The 11,212-nt window shown below is 35.3% G+C and overlaps 1 protein-coding gene across 1 annotated transcript; it reads left to right on the plus strand.

Moving 5' to 3' along the window:
- Positions 1-1,329: 1,329 nt before the first annotated feature.
- Positions 1,330-9,786, plus strand: LOC142621768 (transcription factor VIP1). The gene is made up of 4 exons (XM_075795124.1): positions 1,330-2,068; positions 2,231-2,363; positions 8,690-8,774; positions 9,017-9,786. The coding sequence occupies exons 1-4, from the start codon at positions 1,572-1,574 to the stop codon at positions 9,292-9,294; spliced, it is 993 nt and encodes a 330-aa protein (XP_075651239.1). The 5' UTR covers positions 1,330-1,571; the 3' UTR covers positions 9,295-9,786.
- The last annotated feature ends 1,426 nt before the right edge of the window (positions 9,787-11,212 follow it).

The raw sequence follows: 11,212 nt of genomic DNA on the forward strand, positions 1-11,212 counted from the left end.
TAAAACATTTAAGTTTTAACCGTCTCTTATACATCACACTGCATTGCATCGCACATGTGACCACAAAAATAAGGTACAATGCAGTTATGGTTTTAGCTAAACCACACTACAAAATGCGGTGCTAAAAATGACACAAACTACACCGCACCATGAACAGCCTTACTACAAACTAATGACAACTCAAGTTTGCATGTGTTGTTTAAACTTAAGGGACTAAATGATAAAAGTAAGACTTTAAGGGACTAAAATGGCAATTCACCAAACATAAAGGATGTAAATAGTAATTTTGCCTTTTTTAAACTTTAAAATTATACACAAAACATAAATTTGTGCATTAAATTTGTGTAGGGACCAAAATTGTATTTTGGGGTCAATGTCAATTTGGTCCTTACATTTTACTTGTAGTCAATTGGGTCCATGTTATTTTCAATTTGCTATCATTCTGGGTCCAAATTTGAGTTTGTTTTAATTGCTAAGTTGGTATGCATGTCTACTGGAGTTTAGATTGGTAAATTTGATTTGTCTTTGGCTGTTAAGAAAGTGCAAGAAAATGCGAAAAAAAATTGTGATTTGACAATAATGATCAAATTAATTGCAAGTTGAAAATAATAGAGATCATATTGAATGCTACCAAAATGTAAGGATTAAGTCAGTGTTAAACCAAATATAGAGACCAAAATGATATTTTCGTCTAATAAATAAGATTTGATAAATATGGAATTCAATGTGCATTTTAGAAACAAATTAAATATGTAATCTAACAGCATGATTTTCATTTAGAAACAAATAAAAGATAAAATCTAACAACATGATTTTTTTTTGTACAAGATAAAAATTCTACTCTAGTCTAATCTAAGTGTATATGTGTGTAAAACTTATTCCTAGAGACTTGAACCCGACTCTTACCTCTCATCCTATAAGTACTTATACTTGTGGAGTGACTTTTGCACTAAAAATATGTGATAGTAACAATATAATTTTCAATGTTATGGATAAAATTGCCAAGAACCTGGAACTCAATTTATACTTCTAAATTCTTTTTACGAAGATTCTTACAAAAAAATCTAAGTTCAAACCTCTTTTTTCAACTATCAAATCATAAATAAATAAAAAAATAAAATTACGAAGAAAGTTATGTCTTCTCAAGGATAAAAATCCCTTACTCAAAAGTAGATAAGATTCCCTCCCATTACATCGTTAATTAATTCAAATGGGATTAGGTGCCACACGTTCTACTAAAAATGGAAGCAAATTGTTTTCATAAAAAAAAAAAAAAAAATGGAAGCAAATTAAAGAACTTCTTATACCACTTATTAGAGATTAAAAATAATCCCTGAGTTGACAAATTTGAATTCCAATAACACCCTCAAATCACGAGGGGCCAAAAACGAAAGTCATCCTAGACTCTCTCGACTCCACTCTCTCTCTCTCTCCTTCCACAGCCCCCCGACACATCCGGAATTGTCCCCCATCACAACCACCACCTAACCACCACCACCACCACCACCACCATCAACACCAACAACAGCAACAATAACATCAACAACAACAGAAGAAAAAAAAAGAAGAAGATGGAATCACAGTTCACAGCAAAGCCACCGCCGGTGGCAGTTGACATATCACAGATGCCTGAGACCCCACAGCTGCGTGGGTCCCACCACCGCAGGGCCCATTCCGACACCTCCTTCCGCTTTCCCAACCTGGACGACCTTCTCCTCTTTGACCCTTCCGACCTCGACCTCTCCACCCTCCCTTCCCCTCCTCCACGTGGCACTCCCATGGCCGTTGATTCGTCTGACGAGTCCGCCAAGCCCACATCCGGGTCCATGGCCCACTTCCGAAGCTTGTCTGTCGACTCTGATTTCTTCGAGGGACTCAGTCTCGGAACTGGTGACGAGAAAAATGGTGCTGGGGACAAGAGGGTCCGCCATCACAGGCATAGCAATTCCATGGATGGGTCTTCCACGACGTCGTTTGAGGCTGACTCCTCGATTGATGCTATGAAGAAAGCTATGGCGCCTGATAGGCTCGCCGAGCTCTCTCTGATTGATCCCAAAAGAGCTAAAAGGTAAAGGAGCCCTTGTTTCTTTTGTCAATTTTATTGAAACTTAGTGGTAGGTAAGAGAGCAAATTGATGTTTTTTTTTTTGAGATTTATGGTTTGTGTTTTGTTGATGAATTTTCTAGATTTTTGAGATGCAATTGGGTATTTGTCATTTTGGGTATTGTAGGATTCTTGCTAATAGGCAATCAGCGGCGCGATCAAAGGAAAGGAAGATACGTTATACTAATGAGCTGGAGAGGAAGGTGCAGACACTTCAGACCGAAGCTACCACGCTCTCGGCTCAGGTCACTCTGCTACAGGTATCACCATTACACTTATATGGATTGATAAGAGAGATCTTAAGTTTTTCCTATGCAATGAAACCCTCGGCTAACTATGATGTGAATTTTGTTTGTTTGTCGCGATTGTAAATTTTTTCTTCATTGGTAAGTTACATACTTGATCTGTGATCAATTTGAACTACAACTCATTGGAGTAGGAAGTGTCATTTGAACTGCAGCTCATTGGTCACTTGTTTGTATATTTAAGTCAGGTGCGGTATAGGTTATTTTCATTGGCTTATTTTGATTAACGAACAAGACCAATCAATGGAAACTATAAAACATTTACCTCATGTATATGGGTACTTTCCCGTCTAGTTATATCTTCATCCCTCAACCAAAAAAAAAAACCCCAAAGAGGGACGTATTCAATGGAACTATACAATATTTTCCTTCTTTATATGGATAACTATACAATATTTTCCTTCTTTATATACACACACTCCTCACACACTCCTCACACACAAAGTTTTAGATTTTACATTTGTGAAGTTACTAATGTTTGGTGGCATGTGCATTTCTTCCTTAAAAGTAAAGCATTGTGGTTGCATGAATTTATCAACTTGAAGTTCCATACTTTCTCTTAGAGCTTTTTGGTTTTCTTTTTCTACCATGTTAAAGGAAGTGCTGTATGGTTATTCTCAACATCTATGAAGAATAAACGCCAACTGAAGACACAGACATAATATGATACATGCGTAGAAAATATATGTCAAAATGGTATTTCAATAAGTCTTGTTGTCTACACCTGAATCACTCTCTAATGGAGGGTTGAACCTGCAATACGGTTCAAAGATATAGTTACAATTGTTCTGATCATTTAATTCAGCCTTAAATTAATATGCATTCTGGGAGGCACATAGGTAGCTCACACAAGATATTGTTTCAACTAGAGTAATTCCAAGTATCTTTAATGGAATGGACAATGGTATTGATATTGCTTTATATTGCAGCCAACTCTGTTCAAAATGAATCACTCATTTTATTATTATTTTTTTTTTAAATTCCTTTTACCACAATCACTCATGTTTTTCCTATAGAGGAAATGGTACCAATATTGCCATGTTTAGCATGGAAAAAGAGGTAAGTAGTACGTAAGGAAAGGAAATACACACACACACACACATATACACTTATTACTTTTTATCAAGAAAGCATGGACATAGCAATTCGCCTGTAGTGCCTGTGTCATACGCATACAGGACATGGCGTACACCTGGGACACGGCTACATGCGTGTCGTTCCCTTTTTTTTTTTTTTTTTTAATAATTGGACACAGCCAGGACACGCCTCGTGCAAAAAACGAAAAGAAAAGAAAAAAAGACTAACCCAACCCATCACAGATCTTCTTCTTCATCTAATAATTGGACACGGCCAGGACACAACCAGGACATGCCTCGTGCAAAAAAAGAAAAAGGAAAAAAGATTAACTAACCCAGCGCATCGCAGATCTTCTTCTTCTTCTTCATCAGCTTCTTCTTGCTCAAGAAGGACCCAAGGAGTCAGGCCTGATCTAAATCCATTTTGTGATTTCCCCCTTTTGCCTTTTTGTTTTGTTTGTGTGTGCTTAGGTTAGGCCAACTTATTTTAAAAATTTTCTTTTATGTGTTTACTTCTTATCATCCTTTTTTCATTATTTAGGTAGACAATAGATACATGCGTGTGTGTGTGTGCGCATGTGTGTGTGTGTGTGTGCGCATGTGTGTGTGTGTGTGTATAGTCTACTTACAAAAGACTTTTTAACAATTATTTAAAAACAAATAATATTTTTGTTGTAAACTTTGAAATTACAAAACTGGACCTTCAAAATTACATAAATTCTACTTCAATTGGACTACACACTTGGACCCCATTAAATAAATCTTAAATTGAAGAATTTGCAAAGTAGTAACAAATTACTCTTCTATGTGTGCATTGTTTTACCCAGTTAGAAAAAAATTGGCTTCAAGTTTTGAGTTTAAAAGTGTTGAAGTATAATAACCTTTGAACTTGAAATTTGAGCCAACTATTCAATCACCTTCCTGAGCATTACAGATAACAAATGTTTCTTTCCCACCATATCATTGAATGATTAAATTCTTTTGAAATAATAAAAATCAATATTTTTAAGGCCGCCCAATTTAAAATCCTTCTTGAATTGATTCATAGCAAGATCATCAGTTTCTTTATTGGTCTTGGCTTTTGCCATAATCAACCTTATGCTCATTTTGCTTCTTTGTGGTCTCCTTGCTCTTCTAATGCATTATTTTGGCTATTCTTGAAGTTGGACTAATAATGAATCATAAGGTTTAGTTTGCTCCTTAATACCATACCTTTAAGGCATTGAACCAATACCCAATTGAGGTTGCTGTGGCAACAAATTGGTAGGACCATATGCAAAAGATAATTAGATTTTGAAGGGATAATGGTGAATTGGTTGCCAAGAAGGGTGGGGATAAATTTGGGTTTAATAAAGAATGTCTAAGTTATTGACATCTGCTACTCTAATAGGATATTTTCCCAAACTAGCAATTGCCAGCTTATATAAAGTTTCTCATATAGAACACAAATCTTATAGCTTTGCTTCTATTGAACACACCCTTCCATTCAATTGTTGCAAAATTTTATTGGTTTCTACAAAATCTTGATAAAATGCTTGTTACTTTGAATTTAGTTTTGACTTGGCAACCACCATCTTGAATAAGATTTTTTATTTTTTTATTTTTTTTTTTGGTGAGAACTCTTGAATGAGAAATTTTTTCAAGGGTGGAGAAAAGTTTATCAATGAACTTGTGGTAGGATTTTGGTTCTGATGCCAATCAAATTGACATAGGAAAAATTAGGGAATTTGTTTATGCGTGCTTGTGGTGAGTTTGTGGTTGTGAGAATTCGTGGATCTAGGGTTTAGAATTGTAGAAGGAAAGGTTACGAGGTTGTGTTTGGAATTAAAAGGTGATTTGATGAGCTATTTAACGGATATTTGGTAGAAGAAAGCATGTGGAGTTTTAGGGTTTTGATAAGTAAAAGAAATGGTTTGAGCTAGGGTTGTAAGGAAGAAGGAAAAGGGTGAAATTTTATGGTGTTGAGGGGCTGTATGAACAATACCCATGATTAGTACCACAAGAGAAAGAAGAAGAATAGGGAAAAAAGAAAAATTGGGGAAGATTGTGATATCCCAAATTGTCCGGATTGGATTGTTTGGGAGTGTGAGCGTGTGCTGAGTCGCACATTGGGTATTTACTAGTTACTAGGTGGAACTTGGTTTTATGAGTGATCACAAGGAGCCCCAATTGCAGCTTGACTAGTCATTTTGAGGAGTAAGTGCATATGTAGCTAGTGCTTTCCTTGAGTTGTTACATTAATACTCAAAAAACTCAATATTGTTTATTAATTAACTCCAATTTTTGCCAATAGATTTGTAGCTAAGTGGTCTTGCTTGCTTATAAGAAGCACTAGGGTTCAAATCCACTCTTCCCCATTGTTATAATTATCGATTTATAAATAAATATTAGCTCCATTATTCTTCGAGTAGATTGAGCATAAAAAAAAAAATATATATATATATATATATATATATATATATATATATATATATATGTGAGGACTCTTTCTTGTGCTAGTAGAATTTGGACTCTTAGTTTGACTAGTAAACTAAAAACATAATACAACTAATTGAAACCAAAGAAAATAAACCGTAAGATATTTAGGATCTCTTAGAAAATTCTGGACTCAATTAAATTACCAAAATACCGTAATTCACAAGGATTGCAAAAATTATAGTTTTACTCATGAATACAAATTTGACCATAACTTTTTACATAAAAACCAAAATGCAAAATTGTTCTAACTTTTATCCTAGGACACACAAAATTAGACACTTCAACTTCATAACTTCTACTTCGATTAGACTTCACACTTACCCTATAAAATGGTCCACAACTTTTATCCTAGGACACACAAAATTAGACACTTCAACTTCATAACTTCTACTTCGATTAGACTTCACGCTTACCCTATAAAATGGTCCACAAAATAAATCTTGAATTTCAAGATGAATTTGCGAATTACTTAGTAAAAAATTACTCTTCCATGGCTACATCACCAAGTGTAACTTAAATCCAACCCTATATGTCTATGTATACACACACATAGTAGTCTTAATTGCATTAGTCAGGGGAAAGGCTTGTCCTTGAGTCATCTTATGCTTCTATTTGTGACTTGACATTACATATTGCCGTTAGTGTTTCATAAGAGCGTATACTACAAAATTCATGTAATATATATGTAAATATCAATTTTCACTTCAGTTTCTAAAGTCTATAAGGTTTTGAGTATTGACTAACATACAATGAGTTACTTTTTTCTTTTTTTTTTGGGGGGGGGGGGGGGGGGCCCCCCCACGAGTAACTAACATATAATTGTTTACTGAAGTTTACAGAAACTGTTGGATCCCTTTGATTACCAATTACAACAACGTACTAGTCTTTTTTTTTTGGGGGGGGGGGGGGGGTGGGGGTGTGGAATGTAATTACATAGTAAACCTTAGCCTTCATTTGGGAGTTTATAAAGGAAATGAATGAAATGGAATGAGTAAATCATAAAGGAATGGAAAAGAAAGGAATATAATGGAATTAAGTAATCTTGTTTGAATGTTTTAAAATAAAGCAGTGAAATGTAAGTAACCTTGTTTGGAAGTAATATGAGAGTAATATAGAAGGAATGTAAGGGAAAAAAGAGTAACGAGTGTTTCCTCCTATCCATTCATTCCTTCCCACTTAAACCCCAGGGAAATGGACTTTGCATTCCCCTCATTAAAACTCCCAAACAAGGGAATGAAAGGAATATTCTAAAATAATTATTTTCATTTCATTCCATTCCCTTGTCCCAAAGGGAGTGTTAAGTTTGAGCCTATTTTTAAATTCACCATGAGTTCATTTACGTCAATGTTCGTATTCATATTATAGTTTCAAAATTGTTACAATTTGAACCCTCTATGAGTCTATGTTAAGTGAAAGTTAACAAAAAGCCGCATAAGCTGTACTTGAACTTGACTAGGCTCTAAATATATAGCATGTGAGTCGTAAGTGGTATTTAGACACCAATATAGGATCACAAAATGGCTTCCTCATTCGTAAAATGCCCACTCAGTTCAGTGAAGTCTAATGATGATGCCATCATTTTGTGGGTTTTCTTGCATTAAAATACTGCCCTCGAATTTGCTTGAAGAGCCTTTTAGTTCCCACAATGGTCTCAAGTGCAATTTATGTGAGTTTCATTTAGTTTGGACTCTAGTTATGAGTTACTTATTGGGGTCTAGATTACTATGGTTTCAAAACTCGTATAAAATTGAAATTTCAGAGTTAAATTTGAAATCAAGGTCAACCTCTCTCCTTCTTAGCCCCACAAGATGCCGCGCAGTGTTGACATGAATATCTTTCAAGTGTTGAGATTGATCTCAACTGCTGTTTATGTGGGTTTCTGTTATTTTTAGTTAACAGAGACTTACGAAGGGTCTAAATTGCAAAAACTATAAGGTGAACATTGGTACAATACTACAATTGAATTTTCAGGATTTAATTCGAAAACAATGTCAAACTCTGGGGTATATTAAATAATTGAACACCCCCCCCCCACCCCGGCGGGCCCCGGTGCGTGGGGGCCTTTTAATAAATGATTGATTTCATTTATTCCAACAGAAAAAAAAAAGTGATTAATTTCATGAAAATAGGGTTAATTGATGTAGCTACATCATGTGTTGGTGGATGTCAAAAATAGTTTGTGGGAAGAGGCGAGTGATATTTGTTTCAGAGCAGTGGATGTCAGTTTGCATCCTTGTATTGATTGCTGCATTCAATGATGAATATTGAACATGTGCTATATTTTTTTTTTATAAAAAGGTAGATATTTTTTTGTACCAGCCTAATATATGGTTTTCCAATGGACTCCAGGCATGTGCATATGTATATGTTTGTGTTGCATCAATGGCTTCAGTAAATGTCCCCATATATTTTCGTGTTTCCATTTTCTTTTTGTCATTTTGTGCACATCCTCATCTGATCTGATTTTTCTTCCACCCCCCCCCCCCCACGCACCCGGGTCCCCCCTCCCACCATTTTTCATGTAGAATAATTTTATATGACAAAGATTCTTGTATAGAGGCATAGGCTAAGTCTGGTGTCACCTAAATTTGATCCCACATGGCAACTTTTAGGCTATTATATATTGGTTAGAACTTAGAATTTACACACTAAACTAAAATAAGGAAAAACGGAGAAGAAATGTTAACTAGCATGGAAGGCTTCTCATGTATATTTCATGTGATGCAGAGAGACACCACTGGCTTGACTAATGAGAACAAGGAACTCAAACTGCGATTGCAAGCTATGGAGCAGCAAGCACAACTTAGAGATGGTATGCAGTACCAAACAACTTAATCAATAAAAATTTCTTGAATTTTATGAAATATTTCCTGCAAGTGCCATAAAAAAGAATACATAATGATTTGGCTTCCATCTGGTTTGCAAATTCCTAGAGAACATAACCTTTGCAAATTCCATCAAGTCTGATGACTTGCATTCTATTCTAATGGATTTTGAGGAATAAAATCAGGTGAGGTCAGGAATTAATGTGACTATTTACTGTGTGATCTACAGCTCTCAATGAAGCACTGAAGGACGAAGTGCAGCGGCTTAAGATAGCAGCTGGCCAACTTCCAGCTGTCAATGGCAATCCTTTCAACAGAGGGCTACCCCCTCAATATTCCTCCCATCAGCCTGCCTTACATCACTTTGGTAATCTCCAGACCCAGACCCAGCCACATCAACAGCAACAGCAACAGCAACAGCGTCACATGACACAGTCATCCACAAACAACCAGACTCTAAATGGGCAGCCTCGCCCTAACTTCTTGGACTACAACCAGAGGGTCTAGCAACATCACATGTTATTGTAGCAAATTGATACTTATACAATAGAGGGTAATTCATCTCAGGTAGCATCTTGTACATGTATGTATCATGTATGTATATGTATTTGTGTTGCAGGTAAATTTGTGAAGGGTGTTGCTCAGAATAGCCCCTTCTATCAGTCGCATATATGACTATGTTTCTAGTATTAGGATAGAGTCACTTAAAAGTATGCTAGTAGAACAATTAATGGGTGGATGAACATTGTTACGTTTTGCCAACGGAACAAGCAGCCTCTGGTTTAGAATGATGGAACTTACCAGATAATATTTTCTCATTTTGGCCAGATGTAAAAATAGGAGGCATTTTTCACCATTAGTAAAACAGAGAACTATCCTTTCTGGTTGTCTTATATAGGGATGGGGGAAGTCTCCTCAGATGTTCAAATTGATTGATGTATTGACTACCATTTTCTTTAGGTTTAATTGCAATTTACTCCCTATAGTTTGGCTTTATCATTATTTAGTATACAAACTTTCACTTGTTAAATTTGATCTCTTAAGTTTAGTCTGAATGAAATTGTTAGGATTCCATCTATAATATGGTTCAAGATTGTATTATCTAAACTTGTACGAGCGCGTATGTAGAGCCTGTTTGGTGCCCCCATTTAAAAAGTAGCTTTCAAGCCCTAAATCGAAAGGTTGTGGATCCCACTAAAAAAAAAAAGTTTGTTTGGTCGGGTGTTTTAACAAAACATAACTTATACATGCTAACTCATTTTTTACTGTGCAAACACCAAATTAGAAAGCGTCTTTTTGATGCTTTGGCTTTTGTTTTAGGACTAATTTACCTCTCTCTCTCTCTGCAATGCAACTAGGGTTGGCAGTTGGATGAGGCGGGGTTGGATCATTGGTGCTTCAAACCCCCTCCTGCATGTTGGGGCAAATTGCCTTGCCCCATTGGATCCAATGGAGCCTCACCATATACCATACCTGTTATAATTTTTTTTAATATAAAACATGTCACAATAATATAAATTATACTTGAAATTACAATTAAATTGATCATATCAAATAAACTAAATTTTATCAACGATTAAATAATATAATCGAAAGTGTTTAACAAGATAATATCTCACTAAAAACTGAATAATTTTTGTAAAATTATTAATTACATCAAGTATAAAATTGTAAATATATGCGGGTGGGGCATGGTAGGATAGCCTGAACTTGTCCCTACCTGCCCAAAGTGAGAGGCAAAAATCTCACCCCACCATCTTCGCAAGTTAGAGAAAACACGTGTAGGGCGAGATAAGGCAAAATTGTCATTCCTTGTTCACAACGATGTGACCCAAACACAGCAATCCAAGCATAACTAGACAACAAGCACTTATTGAGGTAACTCTTTTGACCAACACCACTCCTTCTACTGTCACAAATTTGGGAGAGTGCTTTCGTTGGAACTTGAACTCTCTCAAGCCCAATCTTTTAAATCCTCCTCTCACAATCAATTAGATTGATTTTTTTTTTTATTGGAATCGATTGGATTAAATTTTTGTAAAAAATGTTAAGGAGAATTGATTTTGTTTGGTGGTGACTTAGGCTTTTAACACTATACTAAAACTTACAATCTAATATATGGTCAACTCTATATTACTTTTTACCTATTTTGAAAATATTTTAAAAAAATTATGAGGCAAACAATCTCGTAACTTTTAAATTGAATTATTTTGTGATATAGTCTCAAAGCCAACTTAGTAAGTTCGTGTTTGCTCGGAGGAATTGCTCCACAAGCAATTTTCTTGCTTTTCTCTAGGTAATACACCATGAGTTTCATCAAACCATGAGTTATGCTTTTACATCATTACATGTGAATATGTAATTTACAAATTTGTTCATAAAAAAAAAAATGTAATTTACAAATTTATGTTAAATGTAATTTTAT

This window comes from Castanea sativa, chromosome 1, assembly GCF_040712315.1.
Source record: "Castanea sativa cultivar Marrone di Chiusa Pesio chromosome 1, ASM4071231v1".
Lineage (NCBI taxonomy): Eukaryota > Viridiplantae > Streptophyta > Magnoliopsida > Fagales > Fagaceae > Castanea > Castanea sativa.

Coding starts and splice junctions, on each gene's coding strand:
- LOC142621768 (XM_075795124.1), top strand. CDS start 1,572: ATGGAATCACAGTTCACAGCAAAGCCACCGCCGGTGGCAGTTGACATA. Junction 2,364..8,689: donor CTCAGGTCACTCTGCTACAG/GTATCACCATTA, acceptor CATGTGATGCAG/AGAGACACCACTGGCTTGAC. Junction 8,775..9,016: donor GCAAGCACAACTTAGAGATG/GTATGCAGTACC, acceptor TGTGATCTACAG/CTCTCAATGAAGCACTGAAG.